Raw genomic sequence first — 24,487 nt, forward strand, 5'->3', positions numbered from 1 at the left:
GTCTGGACCCGAGAGGGGCGGCTCCAGGCGGAGCGCTCCCGGGGATGGGCCGGGCTAGCGGGGAGGGGCGGAGCGACTGCGGGGACGGGGCGGACCTGGGGAGGCTTCGGGGCGAGACGGGCGCCGCGCAGACAAAAGGGCGGGAGAAGGGGCCCTGGGCGGGGTTCTGGGCGGAGATCGGGGCGGAGGGGCGGACCCCGACTGAGCGGCCCGGAGAGGGGACAAGGGAAGGCGGAAGGACCGGGCGAGCCCGGCGGCCGAGTGCTGAGCGGCTCCCCTTCGCGCGGCGGCCGGATCCTCTGAGTCTCGGAGTCCCAGCCTCGCCGGCGCCATGGAGACGCGGCTGCTGTGGTTCTGCAACTGGAGCGTGCTGGGCGTGAGCGCGATGCTCAAGCTGCCGCAGATCTTCGCCGTGCTGGGGGCGCGCAGCGCGCGGGGCATCAGCCTCCCGAGCCTACTTCTGGAGCTGGCTGGGTAAGGCCGGGGCGATCTGGAGCCGACGGGAGCCCGGGAGACCCTCGACTCTAATACAGTCGGGGCGGGGGAAGCGGAGCCGAAAGCGCGGGCCTCTCACTTCCCCTCCGAATTTGCTGCTTCCCCCAGCCTTGCGCGGTAACGAAAGACGGCGCACGCCCATTTTACAGATGAGAAAACCGACACTCAAGGAAATCATCACTCCGCCCATTAGTGACAAAACTAACCATCCAGCTTTGAGCAAGGCCGCTTGCACGTCGAGGCTCTCTCATCTGCATCCTCCCTAAAGCCACCCCCACCATCCCCGCCTCCGTTCGTGGGTCTCGGTTTCCTCGCTTGTAAAATGAGAGGTTGGACCCTCCGGCTTTTAAAAGTTACACTTTTGGGGCTTCCCTGGTGGCGCAGTGGTTGAGAGTCCGCCCGCCGATGCAGGGGACACGGGTTCGTGCCCCGGTCCGGGAAGATCCCACATGCCGAGGAGCAGCTGGGCCCGTGAACCATGGCCGCTGAGCCTGCGCGTCCGGAGCCTGTGCTCCGCAGCGGGAGAGGCCACAACAGTGAGAGGCCCGCGAACAGCAAAAAAAAAAAAAAAAGTTACACCTTTGGGTGCGGGGGGGGCGCGGGGTGTCAGAGAACGTAGAGCTTTTGGGAGGGAGAGGAGGACTTGACCTGGACTTGGGCTTTAACTGGCGCTTGAAAAGCGGGAGCCGAGACTGCTCCAAGGGCCGGTTTTTCTATCAGAATCGGGGATGGGTGCCCTGATCCAGTATTTAAAAACCTGAACGTGACGGATGTTAACTAGACTTATTGTGGTGATCAGTTCACAATATGTACAAATATTGAAACATTATGTTGTACACCTGAAACTAATATAATCTTGTATGTAAAATATACCTCAATTTAAAAAAAATTAAAAAGTACTCTTTTAAATAAGCAAAGTAATAATAATAATAAAGACCTGAACGGTGAAAAGCAGAGTTGTGAGACTTGGTGGGGAAGACGTGAAGCCAGCAGTCTAGCTCCCTGCAAGGCCGGGCCCCCTCCCCTCTGCTCCTCACCAGCCCGGGGACCCCAGTTACCCTCCGGCGGTTCTGAGGGCCGGTCCTCAGCGGAAGCAGTCCTCGGAGGGGCAGTGGACCCTGGTTTCCCCGGGCCAGAAGGAAGGCAGGGGGGAGAGAGGGAGAAACAGGAGACCTCCAGGGCACAAGGGGTGAGGGGCCACCCTTGGACCTGCGGGGTCCCAGCCGGGACACCCCCATCTGAGGGGCCAACTGTAGGATGTGTTTGAGCCACAGGCCCCTTGGGGAAGCACATCCTGCCTCAGAGCCACCCCAGTTCTCTGAGGAAAACAGATAATTACTGGGAGGAGAAGTTCCCCATTTGGGGCGGGGGAGGTCCTGATCTGTACCCCAGGAGCATAGCCACCTTGGCGTCCTCAGGCAGGAGAGGAGGTAGCCATGTAGAGAAAGGGGCCCTCCAGGCAGGGGGCTTGTGGTCAGAAGCCTGGAGGCTGGACTGGAAGGAGTGAGGCCAGAGAAAGAGGCAGAAGACATGACCTTAGGTAACATGTTTAAAGCATCCGTGTGTGCAGATACAGAGCATGTTGTCCCCATTTCACAGATGCGGAAGCTGAGGCCCCAGAGGTTAGTGACAGCCGGGGATTGTGAGCCCAGCACCCTAACCCTGGAGTCTGCGCTCCACTTACGGCTCCACACTCAGCAGGTGATGCCTGCGGGACCAGGCCTGGCAGCCTCGGGAGGGGGGCTCAGCAGGCGGTGGGGGGCACGCGCTGGCTGGGGTCACCCAGAGTGCCACCTGATGAGGGCATGGGGCTTTGTGAACACCACGTCCTGGCTTGGAATGTGTGAGCCATTAAGTCCACGTGGCCTGTGGAGGCTCTGGCTCACCCTGGGGGAGTGGGTGCGGGGATGGAAACAAGCCCTGAGGGGACAGTGAGGGCGTTTAGGTTCTGAGGGAGTCGGCTGGCCGGGTGTGAGCTGGGGAGGCAGGAAGCTGGGGCCTCTTCTTCTGAGAGGAACGGGACTCTGGGGTCTGTGTCTCCCACCCCTCCAGGCTGAAGCCTGTCCAGAGCTCGAATTTTCTTGAGGAACTGAAGAGTTGTCCTTTCTGTCCCCACCGCCAGCCTGGGCAGCGCTCTGGGAGGCCACCAGACTCATCTAGGGATGTCCTCCGTCTTCAAAACATGGCCTCCCCAGCTCGCTGCTGGGCCCTACGTGCTCAGTCACTTAGAAGCCCTGCCCATGGAGCCCCACCCAGGGATGGCTCTCAGCCCCCCTCAGATATCTTTCTCGGCCTGTGCGGCTTCTTGGGTGCGACCTTCTGAGGGATCTGCCTGGGGCCTCGAAACAGCCCAGCCTTAGAGACAGGCAGGCCCGGGTCCAGAAAGCCCTGTCTCTTCTCATCCTGGTCAGTGGTTCTGTAAAATTCATAAAATTTGTCTGTAACTGACCGTCCAAGGGACTTGACAGACACCAGTGCCCAGCTTCAGAAATCGGGGAGATGATTAAAAATTGATATTTCATCCTTCTTATTCTGTACCTCCCTCCTTGACATTTGCAGACTCCCGCCACCAGTTCTAGGGTTTTGCAAATGAACCTGTGCTCCTGGGTGGCGGCCAGGCCTCCCGGCTGTGGGTCAGGTTGGTCCGAGCTCAGATGCACCCTCCCTCTCCCCAGGTTCCTGGTCTTTCTCCGGTACCAGTGTTACTACGAGTACCCACTGCTAACCTACCTGGAGTACCCCATCCTCGTTGCACAAGGTAAGCGACCCCCCTGCGCCCAGCCTCGGCCCTCGGGGCCCCTCCTTCTTCTCACTCAGAGCCTTTCTTTTCCAGATCTCATCCTCCTGCTGTGTGTCTTCCATTTCAAGGGGGATGTGCAGCGGGCAGCACCGTACATCGTCCTGTATCCTTTCAGCATCTGAGAATCCGAGATGGAACTGGGGGTGTTCCTTGCTAACAGGATGTTATTAAGCAGGGTCCTTTACCAGATATGTATTCTTTTGGTGTAACTAAAAAAAAAAAAAAAAAAATCTCCAATGCAAGATTCCATTTGAGCAAATATCCCCACAGCCTAGAGATGCTCTAGAACAGTCCCTGCCCAGGGGCCACCCCTTTGAGACTAGGGAGCCCCATGGTGCCCTGACCCACCAGGTAGACTTAGTACCTCACTGCTGAGCTGCAGAAGCACTCCTGCTAAGAGCGACATTGTCCGAATGTATTCTTTAGGGGAAGGGAGATATTTCTTCCTTCCCACCAAATGTCCCCATGTAATAACGAGCATGTCTGGCATGTAACACGCTGCCACTAACACACTTGGTCGTCTTGGCTTCCTACTGCCTGTTGGTGGGTCTGGGCTCCTGATGGCTGGTTCAAAGTGAAAGTCAAGACATTAGGAAGGTCTCTGTGGATTCTGGTCAGCCACACAGACCTATCCCTGCTCACATCACTCAGCATCTTCTGTGAACGAGGGCCAGCCTTCCATCTTCACGCTCCTTATAAAAGCTCTTTTATTCTCTTGTTGAACTTCACTCTCCTTCAAAGGCCAAGAAAGCCTTTTAAATGGCAATCAGTTAATCCTGCGGCATCTGGGAAATGATCTGAACTGTTTGTTTATATGTCTTCAGGGTGGAGGAAAGAGGGAGGGGACGGCCAGGCCCCGTCTGCGCTGAGCATGTGAGGAGGTGGGCGTGGAGTGGTGGGAACTCCCAGTGCCACTGTCACCGGGGTGGCCTTGGGCACTGGCCTCTAAGCTGCAGTTGCCCCATCTGTGAAGAGGGATCATAATGCCTACCTTTTAGGGTTGTTTCCAGAACGAAAATACCAGGAGCACAGGACAAGCTGAGGAGGCGGCAGGGTCGTGGTGGCTCTCGTGGTGAAAGCCTGTCTGCAGAGGGAAGCTGGGTGCGGACTGAGTCCTGACCCTCTGCTGTTCAATGGAGTTGTAAGCCCCCTGACTCAGTTTCCCTCTGCAAAAAAGAGGCATCGTGTGGCTCTACTGCCCCTCAACACTTCGAGGTCAGCCCCAGCTGGTTAAAGGTTTTTGAAAACAGAGCACTTTGAAGAAATGAAAAGCGTTGTGTGATTTACTTTTTAAATAAAAGCAACTGCTTATCTTTGTGCAAATGGTGAGGCTGTAGATTAGAAAACTTGGGTACTGATGGCAACTCTGTAGTATCAGCAAGATGTTTTACGACCTCCTTCTGCCAGTTGTGACTTACAGAGAGCCGATAAGCAGGGCAGCCATATTAACAGTGCATTTTTTTTTTTAAAGTAATAGTATGTCCCAGATATTACACAGGACATACTTATGCTAAAAAAGTATTTGTTGTTGATCTGAAATTCAAATTTAACTTGGCGTCCTGTATTTTTATTTGCTCAATCTGGCCACCCTACAAATGAGTCATCTCTAGGATCTCAATTGCTGCTACTACTGCTGAAGTTTTGTAAAATGTATAGTTGGAATGAATGGAATGAGGTGCAGTGGTACAAAATTGGGCAACATTAGTTTAAGACTTGAATTAGAGAGTGTTCAAAAAGCAAGATTCCATCCACCTAGATTCAGGCTGCCTTTCTGGTGTTGACTAGTATCTGGTTCTACTGACTTTGAGCACAGGGCATTGTCTATTTCAATCTCTTCATTTAAATAATGTTATTAATTATAATCACAGCTGCCTGTTGGGTCCCTATGATGTGCCACAAAGCCATGAGAAGGTAGACAGGGCAGGGAATGTTAAGTCAATTTTGCAGATAAGCAAACCAAGGCCCAGAGAAGGAAAATGACTTGCCCAAGCTCACAGCAGAGGCTCCTGGCCGTCCCCACCCTGGCCTGGCCACCACCTCCCTGTGTTTGCTTCTGCTTCTCTAGCCGGGCTGTCTTCCTGCAGCATCAATGAGCTTGATGAAAAGCTGGTATCATTCCTCCCATCTCCTAGAATCGCTCACCCCAGCCGTGTCATTTTTACACTGGAGTTAGTGGGAAAGAGGAAATCAGTAAACAGCTTCACGTGACACCAGTTTTGCAGAAGACACCTGCTTTATCATTTGAACCTAAGTACTTCACTGTTGACATTACGTTGGAGAGGTCTGCGTGGTCAGGAGTTAAACTGGCAGTTAAAATCATCAGGGACGTTCCCAGCCCTAGGATCGGTCCGAGAACACAAGGTTCTTTGTAATTTTCTTCCAGAATCTGCTTCTGTGCTTTTGAACTCCTAGAAGGTGTTCACTTGGATCATTTTTGTCTTTTCTGAATCTGACGAGGTCTAGCAGAGCTGTTCCCAGTTCCACGCTTAGCTTAGGTGTGTAACCTCTCTGGTCTCGGTTTGTTTCCACATGCACGGGGTTGGGAGGGGAGTGGAGCTGCCGGCCAAGCCACTGCTGTGTCCCTTAGCACACGGTAAGCTGTGTGTCTGCTTGGTTCATCCTCACCCTGCAGAAGTGGATCATAGATCTGGCCATGGTGAGTAAATCGCCCATGGAGAGGAAAGTGTGTTCACAGCAGTCTGTCTACCTCTTCTCTCCACGCCACCTGCCCTGCAAAAAACTTTATAGATCAAATGTTCAACCTGCTCATTTTTCAGCTGTACCAAAGGATGGTGGGATGAAAGCCCAGTGCTATCCAAATATTAAGAACATTATTCTCACTTAAATGTACGGCACACTTTTTTTACTTCCCTTTTTTTGGGGCCCTAGAGAACCGGATTGGGATTGGGTAGGTAGTAGTAGAATGAAGAACTGAGCATAAATTAAAGAGTTTCAGGTTATTATCAGGTAAATAATTACATATGGGCCACGTACTCATTATTTTTCTAACTTCTCCCCTACACTTTTTTTTTTCTTCCTTGGAAAAGGGTAAGCCCTGTACTCTTTTTCCTTGCTTGGTTAAGGGCCAAAAATTCCCTGCTGTGAGAATAGGATTCTGGCCGTGGGTCAGGAAGCATTTGACCAAATGGTGGCTGACGTGAACTTTTCCACCCAATGGGAAAAGAAGCAGAACTAATCGGTGGTCACTGCCTGCCACACCAAGACTCCTGAACTTCCACCCATCCTCCCTCCAACATCTAGTTGGAAAGTGGACTTGGCTCTCAACCTTATGACATAGGGAAAGCAGATTAGTAGGGTTACCACACTGACAACGAATAATTTTTTAGTATAATTATGTCCCAAATATTACATGGGACAAACTTGTGCTAAAAAATTATTTGTCGTTGATTTGAAATTCAAATTTAACTGGGAGTCCTGTATGTTTGCTAAATCTGGCCGCCCTACAAATAGGTCATCTCTAGGCTCTTCGGAGCTGCCACTGTGGTCACGTGGGTGCAGGTCTGGTTGTTTGGGGGGTGATGTTCCTTCACCCCCAGGAACATCATTCCGGGAATATGCTGCTATAGGCTCATCAGGAATCAGGTCCAAAGGCTTCGGGTTCTTCTGTTTCTTCTGTTCCCTTCTCAGCGAATGCTCTATTCTGACCACACGGTGATGCTCTAATCGTTCATAAACTGTAGTTCCTTTTTCCCTCGTCAAGCAGGGACTGTCCACAACACGTGTTTCCTGGGTGCCAACTTGACAGCAGCCACTGGGGCCTCGGGACAGGGTGGCTGGCTTGAGGGTCCTGGAGCCCTAGAGAGGAGAAAGAGCTTGGGTTTCAGAGCTCCCGCGGGGCAGCAAACCCTAGGATCCTGTAGGGGAGGGAAGCTGTTTGAATTCATGAAAAACCCAAGTTATAGAAGGTTTACAGTTCTATGGCTTTCAAGAGCGAGTCCCAATTCGGACCGACAGATGGTTTCCACATAAGTCCTACATTGTACTTTCGTAGTTAGATAAATTGATAAATCACCTCCTCTTAGTTCATTCACAAAGATATGATTAAAGTACTTAAAAATGACCGGCGTGGGCTTCCCTGGTGGCGCAGTGGTTGAGAGTCCGCCTGCCGATGCAGGGGACACGGGTTCGTGCCCCGGTCCGGGAAGATCCCACATGCCGCGGAGCGGCTGGGCCCGTGAGCCATGGCCGCTGAGCCTGCGCGTCCGGAGCCTGTGCTCCGCAGCGGGAGAGGCCACAACAGTGAGGGGCCCGCGTACCGCAAAAAAAAAAAAAAAAAAAAAATGACCGGCGCGTCAGTCTGAGCACCCTTCACCTTTCCCGTCCTGTTCTCTACTAGACTCTGTGTTATGGGAAAACCTAATAATCTGCAGTTGAATGTGTATCATAAGATCGTGCAAGCCTTGGTTATGCCCCCAAACAAGACCACTTCATGATTCTAAAGACGGGAAACCAGTTGACGGGGTGTTTCAGCTGATGTAAAGCCTGGTGAACAGCAGCCTGGGCCCGGCTTAGGGTGGAGGGTGCTATACTCTTACCTTGCTGGGGAGCAGAGGGCAGGAGCCTCACCACGTGGCTCATCAGAACAGCCAGAAACCCAGAGCCCATGAGCTCCAGCTTGCTGCTTTGAGTTTCTGAGTCTGTCAGTGCAAAGCAGCATGGTTCCCCCCAGGCTCTAAAAACACCATAATATCTATACATCTATTTGTCATTGGCAGGTGGGGACAGATAAGCCTTTGTAGCCATTGCAAATTCTTTCTTACTCTCAGCTTCCAACTACCTGCTGCCCATCAGTTACTCACTAAGCAGTGGAATTGGTGGGTTATACATAAATGTCCCACTGCTGCGTCCATTCTTTATCACGAAACTTGGGTTTTGTCCTTGTACAAGTTGGTTATTACTTGACATGAAAATTGGGCTTCAGAAGCGATTTCAGGGAATTCCCTGGTGGTCCAGTGGTTAGGACTCAGCACTTTTCCGCAAGCCACACGACGCAGCCAGAAAAAAAAAAGAATGCTTTAAGTATCTGGTGCTCTTTCAGTAACTCGTTTCTGGTGAAAGTAAGGAACTCCTAACTTTCTCCTGTTTTATCTTCAAACAGAATTTATGTACTTTCATCAGTGCAGCCAGTAAGTTTGCACAGCTCCAGTACCTGTGGAAAAGCAGGGACTCGGGAGCCGTGAGTGCTGTCACGTGGAGCCTTGCTTCATATACCTGTGCGGGTAAGAACAAGCCTCTAATTGGTGGGGTGTCCTTTGTCAGTGTGGGGTGTCTACCCAGAGGAGTGCGTTATGTCATAGACCCTTGAGCTTAAATCCTTTGCAAGTAACTATTCAGATAGACCCTCCCAGTGTATCCATATTTACAAGGCTGATTTAATGCACACCACTCTCCATTTTCTGCCAGTTGCTAAAAAAAAGTGAAAGCACTTTTCTCCAAAAATCTGGCCTAATATTAACAGTCCTCTCTTGTTGTTTGAAAAGCATCATGAGTTTGGTTATATTGAATCCACTAGCTTGTTTTAAAAATGTGAATGTTTATGATGTAACAGATTCGAGAGACGAGAATCATACACTGGCTTTTGCGAATGAATATAATTTGCAGCAGTGGAGTTCTTCTGGAGCCATAGTGTTTGGTCTCAACTTTAGAATTTCCACTGCTCATTTGGATTCTTGCAGGAACTACCTAAAATGAATACATGCTATATTTAGGTAGGAACATTTTAAAAGTTCAGAGCTATTACATTAATTAGGTTTACTAGTTTTAGATATTTGAATTATACTTCTTCATGTTTCATCTATATCTTAAAGGCCCATTTTCTCCATCCAGCGTTCTCTTCTACCCAAATCTTTCAAGAACAGTTAGCATATATTCCTGCATTTAAAACGGAAAGATATTAGCTGAATACCAGAATGTCTGAGAAGTTGATATTTATTGCTAAAATTTTGCTTTTACAGCAAGAATAATGACAACTTTAATGACCACCAGTGATCTGACAAGTAAGCAAAATATTTTTCTGCCCACTTGCTTTTTGAATTTTATGCCATCTGTGCCTCCTTCACTTGTAAACTGTCTTAGGGTTTAACGGAGCCAGTTGGCCCCACTGGAGGCCAGCGACAATACACTCTTGGTCCTCATCAGTCACCATGTATAGTATTAAGCATCTGCTTGCTGGACCTGGGATAGAATATGCACAAGATAGTAGATTCCTATCTTCGTGAAGCTTCCACACAAGCAGTGGAAATGAACAGTGAAGTCATCACACAATTAACTATTGAAAAATACTGTGAAACATTTTTTGAAAGAGTAGGACAGGATGAGCACCGAACATGGGAACCTGACCTAGTTGGAGGGAGCCGGGGAGATTAATTTGAAGAGAGAGATCGGGAGGAGGGAAGAGACTGCTACCAGGAGCAGCATGTGTGGAGGTCATGAGCAAAGAGGATGGAGGGAGCACCAGTGGGGCTGGCGGGAGAGCATGGGGGCGAGTCTAATGCGAGGGAAGGAGGCGGTAGTGGCCAGATGGTCCAGAGCCTCAGAGAATTGCCCACAGGCAGCAGGAAAGGCAGTGACGTAATCATTCGACTCCATGTTCTTGTTCTGTTATTTTTAAAGGAATACTGTGATGGAGGAGGAAATAAAATATACCTGGGTTAACCTAAAGAGAATTTCATTAATTCCTTAGGTTGAGTTTTCAACTCCCAAATTAAGCATATACATTTTTGGAAAATGATTAAAACAGGTGGTGTCACCCATTCTATGAAGACTAGAAATATGTCCCTGGCCTGTAGACCTTTTAAATAAGCTAATCATTGAGAAATATCACCACGGAACAGCAGGGTGCATTTGCTAGTCCCTTCCCGGAGGCTTTTATCTTTGGTTCAAATACTTTCCATCAGCTCTGAGAGAAGGAGTAAAAGTGTTCTGGCCAAAGCATAAACTTGGGTCAAGTGGGGAAGGGAAAAGAGACCTGAGTCTTCCCTACAGGACTTCAAGAATTCTCTGCTTGGAAAGGAGAGTCGAACCATAATTAAACAACAAAGCAAACCTCATGTTAATTGTGATTTGTTCTGTATCTAAGGGGACAGCTGTTCCTGAAAGTGATCGATAGATCTGAGAAGAATCTTTTAAAAACAGTTTAGCTATCTTAAAAGTGCTTTACAACCCCAAAGATACATTAAATCTCATAAACCTTATTTATCAGGAGAGTGTTTGTCAAGTCACCAAGGGTTATTTTTCTCTTTTTAACAAACAGCCACATTTTCATGGTTACCTCAATATAAAACATGCTTTGATGTTTGGGCTAGTTTTTCACAATTACCTTAACTGAGTGCGGTGTACCACCTTTGCTTAATTAACATGGAATGTTCTGAGACACCATCACCCTCAAGACTTAGAAAATGAGTAACGGGGTTTTAAAAAGTTGTAATATTCACCAACCAGAGTCAGATTCCTCCAAATTAAGCATTTAGGATGAAATTATTCATGAAATCAGGCCAAGTGACCAAAGGTAGTCATGATAGGAAGATCACTTTTCCAGAAATATTTGGAACCAAAGTTGTTCAAAAGTCCACATGATCCATAGTTCTGTTTCATTTGGGGGGCGGGGGGTGGGCTTCTCCTTAGAGAAGGCGATTTTGTTTTATGTGAAAACAGTATTTTTTAACACATACTTCTTCTTTTTGACTGATTTCAGTTCTTATACGTTTTGTGATCATGCTGGCCTTAAATACATGGGTAGCAGCTACAATACTTCACTACCAGAAGACCGATGTGAAGTCTGAATGATGGATATATTATTCCCACATACCGAGTGGATTTTGAATAACTGTACCAGAAGGAAAAAAAGCTCGTTGCTAAACCAGGTCTTTTATAAATTTAGCCAACCGTGCCAAAGGTATTTTAGACTTGGAAGAGCCCGCTTAAACGCTTGTTTAAAAACATCGATTTTTAAAATCCCTGTCCCCACTTCATTAGGTTAAGGTAGGGCTCAGACATCTGCAGTTCTGAGAAGGCTGCTGATTGATGGAAGCCTCCCAAGAAGCCCATTTTGAGGAGACAGCGTTGACCCTTATTCTTAAAGTCATGATTAAGTTCCCTCCGAAGAGCTAACTACATCTACTTCTCAGCTTTCACAATCTTTTAAAAAATAAATCCTCTCCACAACACAAACATGAATGGAGTGGGATTTTGCTCAAGTGGAATTGTAGTAAATTACCAGAGTTCACTTTCTGGGATTAATGTTTAATTGTAATATAGACATAACAGGATGGCCTTATTGTATCATATTACTGTATGATACCTCCTTAGGTTACAGCAAGGATACGAAGGCAAGCAAAAATTTAACTGGCTTGAATTCATATACCAAAGTAATCCACAGTAACTTCATACTGTGCCTTCAAGTAATCTGTAACAAAAGGTACCTGCAGTCTCTACTCATGAAGAGGCAATCCCAATATACTTTGATTCAAGCACAATGCTGCCGTTTTTAAGAGGATCACACCTACACAATACCATTACTGGAATCTGGTACAAAATACAGCCTTGACCTCGTTTTGCCTACTGAAAGTATATGCAGTGCAGGGTATTGCTGGGGTCTACCAAGTTCTTATGGATTTTATTCTCATTATAGTATCATACTCTGAACATGATGTTAAGATTACTGTACACTGTGTTTTCCTGTAAAAGCTTATCAACTCTAACATTTTAAGAACTCTCTTTCCCCTAATAATTGAATGGCATCATTCTATTATATGCAGTAAGTAAATGATGCTTACTAGAAAATGTTTGTTTCCTATGTAAAATAAACTTTATTTTGAACTCTTCTGAGTCTTAAAACTCAATTGTTTAAATGTGATTAGTTTTAGGTTATGTAAAGTGCAGTTTTAAAAAATATAAACTGTGGTTAATCCTTTTACAACTACTGCTTGGGACCAGCAGGAAGAGAACCGTGGCATCTAAAAGTAAATAATAAATCACTCTGTAGTTTAAAAAATCATAGTTATCATTTAAGAAAATCCAAATGAGTCTTTTCTCATATGCAGTTATAATCTGACCATTAGTATAAATTATGTGATTTTTAGTCCAACATATTTTATTTAGATATACTTTATCAATGCTTAAAGCAACTCCTTAAAGAAAATATACTATCCTAGGTGAAGAGTTCTCCATTTCTCCCCTTTGGGAGGGAAAGGAACAAACATCAGAGCTACCTGATATTCTATACACATCATCATACTTAATCCCGCAACAATCCTGTAAGTGAACAATCTCCATTTTACAGATGAAAACACTGAAGCCCAGACTGAATAACCTGTGCCAGATCAGATGGTTAGCAAGTATCCTAGAAAAGACCCAAAAAAAAGTGCTTTCCAGAAAACCACCTGTCAGCACAGTATTCCTAACAGAACAGGCTCCCTGCCTCTTTTATCGACACTCAAATGAGATTCTCAAGTTTGCATGCCCCTTAAACTACTGAGATGAAATCAGACACAAATGCCTAGTTGAAAGTCGATTTTGTATTCTCCATGGATTAAATGATAGGGCTGAAGATACCCAAGTCGGTAACCTTAGCTGAGACTTCTTTGCTATATCCATCTTTCAGGGCAGGTAATTTTGGGGGGTAAATTTTAGAATGTTGCAGCATTCCAGGACTATTTCACAGGAAAAGTATGAAAATGCTTATGTCTTAATTTCTTTTATTTAATTTTTTAATATAAAAAGCAGGCATAAAATACAATTACATTACTACAAAGATGCAACAAAATTAAAAAATATCAGGGGTATCATTTTTGTTCAAGGGGACAGCTGATCCAATATTTATGATTATCTAAACCATGCAGTTCATAACTTATTACAATTCCAAACAAAACTATTATGGGGAAGGGAATCAAGGAGAGGCCCCCCAAGCATAATATTCAGCACTGTCACACAGTGCTTATCTTCAAAGTGCTTTACAAACCAGCTATGGTATCTTCACAATATAGGGAAACTGACATCTTATCCCAGGGGAGGAGCGGTGAGTCAGTAGCAGTGTCAACAGAGACCGAGAAACTCAGAAGTGACTTGCTATCATCGGATTTTTAAAACATGTTATTTAAAGTATGTTTCAATAAGGTAATATAGTGTCCAAGTTTCTCTATTTTACCACCCAAATCCTGTAAGAATAGATTAACAGCAGCAGCATAACTTCTTAAATTGTGGTTTGGCAACCTAGAGTATTTCTTCTTGAGGATCTGCACATAAACTGGGATAAAGGAGCTCCTTCAGAGCCAGAATGGTGTTAACTCTAGCATAGTTTAAAAAACACTAACCTTTATTTTAGATTTATTGGTATACTTATCCTTTAGTTAGCTCCAGAGCATTTTAAACTTTCAGACAGATTTTTTTAAATGTTGCTTCTAGATAGCATTTGTTTAATTAATACTTTTCAAAAATGTGCTATACAGTAATCCTCGACAGTAATCCTGGCATCAGTGTTCCTTCTACTTTGTCTCACTATTCCCACAAAAGTAAAAAAATCCAACTAAGAAAATCCCAGTATTCACTACTTCTTAGTTCTCAAAAGGAGGTATTTATGGCTCTAGGAGAAATCAAGGTGTGACAAAATAAGCAACTTTTGGTCTTAAATTTATCTTGGAAGTTTTGGAGCCTCAAGAAAAAGAGAAGCTGGCACAAAATCAGGCTGTTAAACCAAGTCAATGTCATATATTTAATGAGTGTTGGGAAGAGAGCATTTGGATGGGTGTATGCACTCATGTATGTACATGAAACCAGCAACAGGGTATAAAGCAAATTCTTACCCAAGGTCAGAATTTTTTATTAAGCACATTTCCATTAGTTGAACAAACAACCTTATAAATCCTTATGTCAAACCATATAATGTGAAGAATCTTCATGGAGAGATTTTTTTCGCTCCTTAGGATATCTTTTTCCCCCAAAAAAACTTCACATTAATTTTCCTCATATAGTTGCATCACACCATGATTCTCCATATTCTTTAATATATACAGCATTCAAAATTTAAACTTTTGCCATTTTTACTCAAATATTTCAATTACTCATGTGTAAACTTCAAATTATTTCACCTTAATAAAGTTTATTAAAAATATATATATATATATATACTCTCCAATTCAGAATAATATGATAGAGCCTCCCATAGTGTAACAAAATCTTTATATAAAATATTAATTCAGTCTCCTTTTAACAAGTCTAATGAATGGAAATATTTATTCTATATAAATTTTATATATTTTTCATTTTTTAATCTTACTTAAAAAAAAAAAAAAGAAAGAGCTGTGCCCCCAAACCAGAACATACCTGCAAGGGAACTGGCATGCATCTCTAGTTTTAGCACAGACAGCATGGAAGAGTGCAGCCTGGATAATGTAATAACAAGATTCAGTTTCAATACATCAGTAGCCAAAGGCCACTCTTCAATTTCCACAATAGTATCTATAACTGGGGATCTAACTCTTTAAACACCCTACACTGACCCCAGAAGGAATCAATGAAAAATGTCTACTTCCTTCATAGAAATATTAGATGATGTATTTCAATATCACACCAAACTCTGTGTATGTGTATGTATATAAAGAAAGACTGATAAAAGACTACGTAATTTTTTTTAACTTGATTCTTACTGATGTACACTGTAGCAGTATAAAACATACACTTTTCTGGGATAATGAGAAATAAAGCAGGAATAGTCCTGCATAAACTGTTAACTTTAACAGCATTTAAAAAAATAAAAATCAAGTTAAGTGCCTTTGAGGCAACTTCTTCCTAGTCACCAGTTTTCTTAACCCAATACTGAAATATTGCCATACACAGTTGTGTGTTTAAGGAATCACATTTAAATACTTAAAATATATCTACAGTATGTCTTAGTTTTCTTTGTATTTGAGATAATTTTTGAAACTTGAGTGTGAAAATGTAAAAATAGTCACAAATATCTTTATCAGAAATAAAAACATACCTAGGGTAGCCAGGAAATTAAAAGAAAACATTTCATAGTCACACACTAATACTGAGGTCTGTAAAAAGGGTTGGATGAATAATAGATATACATAAAAGATATATTAGTTCCAATACTATCCATTACTGTTTCTATCAGCAATACTTAAAAAAAAATTCTCTTATACAATCAAAATAGGCTGACATTGATAACTATTATGTGTAAAAATAGTGCACTATTTTTCTTCTGCAAAGCAAATTTGCATCCTAAGCGCTGGTAAACACTTGTTTTTGTTTTTGTTTTTTTAAATACAGAAAAGGGTGGAGATTTTGAAAAAAATTAAATTAAGGCATTCAAAATGGGTAAAGTTGCCTATTATGAAGCATTAGGAAACTGATATAATTAACTTCAAACTTGTTACAGTAATTGCTTAAACATGAACATGCAGTTTCCATCAGGTACACACAAATGAGTGATATAAACTCCAACATTATGGCTTTATACAAATGCATAGTTGCAACTGCAGTAAGTAATGATATCCGATTAATGTTTATAAAAAAATAAAGTGGGAAGTTAAAAAAAACCCTCTTGCAGTATTACAGTACTATATAGATGTGTGTGTGTGTGTGCACGCGAGCATGTGTATATATACATACATACATACACACACACACACACACAGTATAATGGTCACTTCTTAAAGATGCAGTCTATATCACTGTAGTGGAATCCATTCCCAGATTCTTCTGGCAAATGTGCTGGTGAAATCTCTCTGCTGAAGCTGAAAAGATGGTTTCTTTAACTCTTCTCAATCCTTTTATTCAATGTAGTGTGAGTGATGCTAAGAGAGCTTTATGGAACAAGTCTGGAAGAGTCGCACATGGTATTCTTACTCTATGAACCAATCACTGCTGGTTCAACTTGTTGCTCCAAAGGAGCCCAGAAAAATCTATCCAACATTTAGAATTTATATTGCAGGAATAAAGGGAACATATATGTGTGTATCGGTCTCTCAGGAAAATATAGCTTTTTAATAAATTTTGGGCCATCATATTTCAGTCTTGTTTCAACTGTAAGAATATGATCACCTTGAATAATGACTGCATTCATAGAAGGCAGTTAGCTGGAAAGAAAAGGAAAGTAAAGTTAGTTGATACAGTGCAATAATTTAAGAGATTGTTATCAGTTCTCTGAAAAGGCATTCCATTTACATCAAACTATATAGTCTCCCAACTACTATACTTTTAACACCTGAATCATGCATAAAACATATTTACTGTATTACTTTTCTCATTTTCAGGTACATGCAATTATATTCTTCCTCATATTTTCTCACACTGGCCACAAACATGACACACAAGTTTTAATATGGTTAACTGAATATTAGGGTGAGACAATATGTCACTGAATAATTCAAGTGAATGTCAAGTTTGACTTGGGGTTTAACTGTTAGCTGCCTCATGTAGCTGAAAGAAGAGTGCACTTATGGACCAGGTTCTACTTGACTGTTTGACCCTATGCCACATTTTTTACATCTATGAAATGGGAACAAACATGTTATAGTAAATATATGTAAAAATTACTCTGTAAATCCTGGTTATAAACAGATCCCAATAATGTGTGATTTAAGTATGTATTTCGCAACATGTTGCTTAGGTTAAGATAGACATTACTTCTTTTAAATTCATTCCATATAAAAGGTTTAACGCACGAGTTTCAATTTTCATTCAAACCTTTTAGCCGCTGTTAACCAAACCACATTTTCTAAAAGCACAAGAGCTTTCACAGCATACCATTAGCATTCCTCAGCAAGAGTAACATTAAACTTTCAAAAAGTAAACATTTCACATCACAAAAAAAGCCAAATCAGAAACAGCTAGTTCACAGCATTTATTAGACTTATGAAGTTTTTATGGTTTCAATTCTTGCAAGTTAGAAAGAAGGAAAGAGGAGGGAAGGAGAGAGGGGTGGAGGGAGAAAGGAATCCCATGCTATGTTCACAAACTAATACAGCTGTAGGAACTTGAAAACACTGTAAATTTTACTTCTCTGCATATGGCTTCTTTGGAATGAACAGAAAGTAACAGAATTAGCTCCATTTGTTATTTCTACATGTTTCATTCCTAAGATAAAAAATTACAATTCCAACTGCATTGAAAATATATAGCCAATAAAGAATCTGAACATAGCATTTCACTTTTATACTTAACATGGAAATTTCAGTTAGAAACATGTCTGAAAACTACTTTTCAAATAAGTACTGTCAAAAACAACTTAATAAAATTTCAAACTGGTCAAAAATAATGAAAACCCAAAGTGCAAACCACATGCACTACTTGGAAATACTAAAACAACTCATTTCTCATTTTTTGATTTACCCATTTACTTCTTCAGAAATCAAAAACATCGTCATCATCATCACCACCATCAACATCATCAAATGACCAATCCCAGTCTTTAAATGCCAAATCAAGCAATCTGCAATAGGAGGTTTGCAAATTTATACTCTAACACTCTTTAGAAACAACAGTTTAATATGCTATGGTCAAAAAATCACACTTTGTGCTGTAAGCATTTTAACTTTCCCTTCATTGATAACAACATGATTAAAATTAAGATGGAAGCACGCAGGGAAATCTTCTTTCTCTTTACATGCAAATGCATATAATCATGTTGACCAAGTATGCTTTCCAAGCTACCAGAGAACTGAGGACAGAGATAATATTTAGGGGTAAGACACAATCTTCTTTCCACTGGGCCCACATGAAGACGTAACCACCCTGATGCCCAGCTTGATTTAAGAACTGAAAGCTCAGTATGTGTCAATGTTCCCTTCACAAAAGTGCCCAGTTAGCTCACATTTTCGCAGAATTGTACCATAAGCCCTAGTATGAAAGGTGAATAATATTAAGAATGTAGCTTTCTCAATTCCAGCAGGACCCTACTTTTTCAACGGGTCACCAGAAGTTAAGCCTTCCATAAAAAAATTACACATAAAGGGAAAAACACAGGTAGATAAGCAGCATTAACAACTTATCTTGGCCAAATAAACTGGACTTAGAACAGGGGTATATGTGGTCTTTTCTTTCCAACCCAACCCAACCATCTAATAGTGCAATCATTTTTATTTTTAAAAATAGGAGTAACTTTCTCATTGTTTATAACTGTGACGTTCATGAATACATTTGTGCCAAGGACCCATCTATGGTCACTATGTCAGTGGTTCTTAAACTTTAGTGTGTATGATTTATCCAGAGCTATGTATAATGCATACTACCAGGCTTCATCTCAAGAGATCCTGATATAATTACATTGGGGGTGGGGGGATGGGGGAAGTATTTGCGTTTTAAGATGAATTCTGATGCAGCTCCTTGACTTTGAGAATCACTGACAGAGTAGGTTGATGGATGATTACCCGACTCAAATTACTCCAATATGTGCTAAATGCAGAATACTTGATTAATAAGCACACAAACTTAGATATAGTTATTTATTCACTTAAAATATATTGCAGCCTAGCATACACTCATACTAATTTTTTTAGGCTTACATGTAAAGTAACTTTTAGCTATGGTTTCAACTACTACTTGGGAGACTGAGATCAGTAAGCCTTCCTGGGTATCCAAGCCACCGCTTTAGCATACTTTATGAAAAATCTGCATTTCATATCCTTCCAAAACCTTTGAAGAATGTGTGAAGCGTGTGCCCATGTCGCAATCTTCAACTTTTAAAAGTCTCATCACTAGGCTATCAGTGTAATGCACGAGGAGACTTCCTTAAAACCTCTCCCTCCTCCCCTCCCACTCAGTCATCTAATTCTTGTCATTTCAACTTAAGAATCTTTCTTTAGAGGGCGGCGGCTCGGGACCGGGGCCTTTTGTTTGGGGCGGCAGGGGCCCCCGGAGCGGCGAGGCCTGCGGTTTCCCCTGCTCGCTCGGTCCCAGCCGCCCCTCGTGGCGGTGGGGGTGGGGGTGGGGGTCCGCCCCCCAGGCCGGGGCCTCGTCTCAGGCGCCCCTGCCCCGCCCGGCCCGAGGGGAGGAAGCGGCCCAGCCACCACCGGAGTCGCCGCCACAGCCCTCTGCGCTCCGGACCGAGGCCGCCTCTCGTCCCTCCGGCCGACGCCATGAAGATCGAGGAAGCCAAGAAACCCCCTTTGCCATGGTGTGGCATGGACATCGGGGGAACTCTGGTAAAGCACTCATATTTTGAACCTATCGATATCACAGCAGAGGAAGAAGAAGAAGTTAATTGATAGCTTAAAAAGTATCCGGAAATACGTGACTTCTAATGTAGCCTATGGATCCACTGGTATTCAGGATGTACGCCTTGAACTGAAAGATTTAACACTTTTTGGCTGGACGGGGAACTTGCACTTTATCAGATTTCCAACCCAGGACCTGCCTACTTTTATCCAAAGGGGAAGAGATAAAACCTTCTCAACATTACACACGGTGCTATGTGCTACAGGAGGTGGTGCTGACAAGTCTGAAAACGATTTTCACACAGTTGGAAACCCCCACCTGCACAAACTGGATGAACCTGACTGCCTTGTAAAGGGCTTGCTGTAGACAGATTCTGTCAGTTTCAGTGGACAAGCAGGGTGCTATTATTTTGCTAATGCCTCAGAACCTGAAAGATGCCAAAAGATGCCTTTCAACCTGGCTGATCCCTATCCACTGCTGGGAGTAAACACTGGTTCCCAGTCAGTATTTTAGCAGTCCATTCCAAAGACAACTATGAACAAGTAACTGGGACAAGCCTTGGAGGGGCTACCTTTCTGGGTTTATGTAGTTTATTGACTGGCTGTGAAAGTTTTGAAGAGGCTCTTGAAATGGCATCCAAAGGTGACAGCACCCAAGCTGACAAGCTGGTCCGTGATATTTACAGAGGAGATATGAAAGATTTGGTCTGCCTGGTTGGGCTGTAGCATCTAGTTTTGGGAATATGATTTATAAGGAGAAGCAAGAATATGTTAGTAAACAGCATCTAGCAAGAGCTACATTAGTTACTATCACCAATAACATTGGTTCTGTGGCACGAATGTGGGCTGTTGCTGAGAAAATAAACAGTTGTCTTTGTTGGAAACTTTACGTGTCACTACTCTCTCGATAAAACTCTTGGCATATGCACTGGATTACTGTCAAAAGGTCAACTGAAAGCATTGTTTCTAGAGCATGAGGGGTATTCTGGAGCAGTTGGTACACTTCTTGGGCTGCCAAATTTCAGCTAAAGCATCGGGTTTCTCTTTGTTAATAAATGTCATTCGAGAGGAACTGAAGACCAGAGGTGTTATTACTGCATTATTTGTCACCGGGAACCAAAGGATAAAAGAGTAGCACTATTCCTGTTGATTTTTAAGTGTCAGAATGGTAAGCTGCTATATGTTGCGATATTAAAAAGAGAGCTTCAGTAATGTGAAGTATATTTCTAAGTGAAATGCTTTCCCTTCTGTATACAGCCAGTGTTAAATCCTTAAATGCAATACAGCCTCTGATTATTGAGCCTCCTCTGAAAAAGATCTTCTATTTATTTTATTTTATGTAGCCCAACATTGCAGTACTGTATGTTCAAACATGAATCTTAAAGTCTCAGAAATGTTTAGCTCATGAAAAGAATTGATTCTGAGTATTTTTTACAAGTCTGTTCTATGTGTGCTTTGGTTACTAGTAAGTGGACAGTAACATACCCTGTATCGAAACTCACTGAAATGGCAATCAAAGATGATCATTTTTATGTGATTTTAGAAATGTTAAAGCAATATTAATTATCCATTACTGTTGCTTTCCAAACATATCTTCTCCCAAAAAGCATGTTTATGTGATCTTTCCACAGAAGTATAACCTTTCTCAAATGCCATAATTTAATTGAAATACTATTGTTAAACATTAGCCTGAATTTTAAAATGAACCCTAGAAAATGCACATAATTGGTGATACTGCATTTTTTGTATTTTAAGTTTATCAGATAGTACATTTTAAAATGTTTTTTAATTGGAGGCTTAATTACTTATTTGAAAGTCCATTCAGTGAGGTCCCAGGACTATTTGAATGGAGTATGGTTTATATGTATTGGTAGGGTTCTGTGCTCTTCTCTCTATACCACATTTATTATCTTAGGCCCAAAGTTAGCCATTTCTGTTTAATTAGGTCTGAACCGTCAAAGCTAAAGACTGTCTTCTACTGTGAACAGCAACAAAATCATTTACTCTAAATGGATGTTATGGAAATTTAAAAGACGAGTTGTTTTGAAACTATGGGCATCTGAGGCTGTATTGCAGAATTATAAAAGGATCAATGTTTCATACATTCTGGTAATAAAAGCATTATAGTTCCCCCCAACACACACAAAAAAGAATCTTTCTTTAACTTGGTTTCTTCTCTCCATTTTCACTGTCAATACTTTAGTTCAGGATCTCATTAAGTCAAAACATACTAATCTCTTGTTGAAAGCCTTCTATCAGAACAAAATCAAAACTCCTATAGCATAGTGAACATGGTCCTTTTCAATCTGGCTCAGAGCTTTCTCTCCAGTGTCATCTTCTACCGCTTCCTGTTATTACCCTCTCCCCACCCTAACCCAAGACAACATTACAAACACATAGGTAATTCTGACAACTAGTGCCTCTACACATAACATTTTGCCTAAAGCTGTCTTTTACCTTATTTCTTTGCCTGGGAAATTACTGATCCGCCATTTTTTTGAGACCGTTCTTGATGTTTTAATGGCAGAATTCTCTATGCTTTCCTTTGTTCTCCCATAACACTTGCTCATGCCGCCATAATAAACAACATGTTAAACAGTACTGTAATTATCTGTTTGATTGTCTGTGCTCCTCCATTAATTGATCAATGGGTATACACTTCAGGCCTGTAAAACTTATTGCCAAAGACTGCTTCAGAAGGGGTTTAGTTTTCAGTTCTACTAGCATTTAGTTTTGAGTTCTACTTAGCAGCACATGATTGGGCTTGTTTCTTTACGTCTCACCAATACTAAGTTTCTTAATCCTTACCACTTTGGCAGGTGAGAATATTTTTAAAATATAGTTTTAATTTTAATTTCTTTGCTTAGTAATCAGGTTGATCACTTTTTCATATTCATGGTAATGCCTATATGTTCCTCACTAATTTTTATATTGGGAAGAGTCAATTCCCTTTTTCTAAATGACTTATATAAGTACTCCATGCACAAAGATACTAACCCATCTTTCGCAGATGTATTGTAAAATATGTGGTGTTTTTAAACCTACAAGGCTTTAATTTTTGGTTAGTCAATCTTTTTCTCTTTCTTTGCTTTTATTATTAGGAAGTTCTTCTCTAATCCAAGATCAGATACATATTCCCCTATTTTCTTCTACTTCATTTATGGGTTTATTTTTGACACTTCAAGTTGTATATAACTTTACTATTTTTTTTCCCAATTAGTCTATTAATGTTCTAATATTTAGAATTGAAAAAAATAGAGATGAGATAATGCTAAAATAATAGCTCCCCCCACCCTTAAGTTTTAACTGTATTGGCAATGCTTTATTTCTTAAAACTGAATAAACTAGTATTGGTTGCATTTTTGCTTTATAGTTTTCTACGTGGCTTAAATAATTTTAAAAAAATCTTTAAAGAAAAAGATAATTAAAGATAAATGCCCCCAGCAGGGACCAGTATTTTGTGTCTCGCACTGGAACAAATTAGGATCTCTCCAAACTGTCTTCATCAAAAGTCGGCATTTTATTCACAAATTTCTTACTTTTCCAGCATAGTATTTTTAATTCAAAATTACCGAGGAAACATTCTTCTAGAATAGCATTTCTATACATTGCTTTATAAAATGTCAATTAATTCAAGTCTACTTGAATCACTGTGAGGCAGTGAAGTATTACAGTTGAGAATGCAGGATCTGGAACTAGACTATCTGGATCTAAACTCATGGCTCTGCTACTTATTAGCTGTGTGACCTTGGGCACACAATGTTTCTCTGCCTTAGTTTCCTCATCTGTAAAATACAGAGATAAATAGCTAAATCACAGGGTGGTTATGAGGATGAATTAGTACAGTTAAAGCTCTGAGAAGAGTGCCTAGCATATTATAATATGCCCTCGAAAATTATTTTATATAATAAAATTATGTTATTTTATATAATAATAGTAGCTAACACTTATTACTTTAAAGCACTTCACTATAGAAAAAGGGAAGTGCTGCAAAGAGAGGTAAAAGGAGAATCAGAACAAAGAATGTCACAGAAGCCAAAGGAAAAAAATATAATGATGCAGTTGTTAACAAAGGAATAAAAAAAAAAGATTAGATGAATATTTATGGATACTATGTTTTAGTGTGTATAGAAATATATATATTTGATGATGTCTAATGAAGCCAAACATTTGTTTTAAGAAAGACAGCATGTGAGTTAGTTCAACTAAAGCTAGACTGACTAGTGCTAAGACTAATATTAAATAAACACAAATGAAGAGCTAGATATTAAATTACTGGTGATACACACCAGAAATTCTGTTCCTAGGTTTTCTTGGATAATCGTTTAAAGCTCTACCCATTCTTCCATAGGAATAAGTTATAAATTAGTAGGGTATTGCAGACCATCCAGTCCAATGCTTGACTCCCCAAGAGCCATGCTACGCGACATCAGACTGCATACACAGGACAGATCAAGGAGCGCTGCTCCCTCACAGTTCTGCCAAGCAGTCATCTAAATCAGGCGCACACCTGTGGCGACAGGGCATTCACTATTCTACAGCAAGCCGATTCTTTCAATTTTGCAAATCTGACTGCTTGATAGTTCTTCCCAGCTGACTGAAAAATATGCCTCTCTGCTTAGTTCTTCCAAGGAAAAATCCTTTAAATCTTTATTGTTATTTATGCTCTCCCATCCTTTCAAAACACTTCCTCAGAAGACTAAAGTATCCTTAGTTCCTTCACTTGCTACATGTGTATGTAACACCTTCAAATGACCCATTACTCTCTCAGTAATTCTCTTCTGTATACCTTCCAATTTGTGTATGCTACTCGTAAAATGTGACACCCAAAATGGAATGCAAAAGGTAGGGTTATTCACCTAAGGACAGACACAGATACAATTTTGTGAGTTAATGAAGCAATGGAGGCACAGATGTTAAAAGCAATGGAAATAATGTTGCAGAGGCGTAATAAAATGCAAAACTGTATTTTAAATTTGCCCATCTTTACATTTAAAAATTTAAAGAGCGTATT

At 41.9% G+C, this 24,487-nt stretch overlaps 2 protein-coding genes and 1 pseudogene across 3 annotated transcripts in view; 2 read left to right on the top strand and 1 right to left on the bottom strand.

Moving 5' to 3' along the window:
* Positions 1–331: 331 nt before the first annotated feature.
* On the top strand, positions 332–11,101 carry SLC66A3 (solute carrier family 66 member 3; the record flags this gene model as incomplete). The annotated part of the gene is made up of 7 exons (XM_082851252.1): positions 332–474; positions 3,171–3,253; positions 3,329–3,398; positions 5,894–5,951; positions 8,415–8,535; positions 9,271–9,312; positions 11,010–11,101. 7 exons carry the CDS (start codon positions 332–334, stop codon positions 11,099–11,101), a joined length of 609 nt encoding a protein of 202 aa, XP_082707378.1.
* Positions 11,102–17,281: 6,180 nt separating this feature from the next.
* The window catches only part of ROCK2 (Rho associated coiled-coil containing protein kinase 2), a 137,016-nt gene continuing 129,810 nt past the window's right edge, over positions 17,282–24,487 (bottom strand). Inside the window, exon 33 of the mRNA XM_082852339.1 lies at positions 17,282–17,750. Coding sequence (XP_082708465.1) covers positions 17,663–17,750 — 88 coding nt within the window. The 3' untranslated portion in view covers positions 17,282–17,662. The remainder of the gene's footprint in view (positions 17,751–24,487) is intronic.
* LOC309969558 (pantothenate kinase 3-like) lies at positions 19,386–21,798 on the top strand (annotated as a pseudogene). The gene has a single exon. The product of its transcript is annotated as a pantothenate kinase 3-like (transcript).

Source organism: Leucopleurus acutus (assembly GCF_964270905.1).
Source record: "Leucopleurus acutus genome assembly, chromosome: 12".
Classification (NCBI taxonomy): Eukaryota; Metazoa; Chordata; class Mammalia; order Artiodactyla; family Delphinidae; genus Leucopleurus; species Leucopleurus acutus.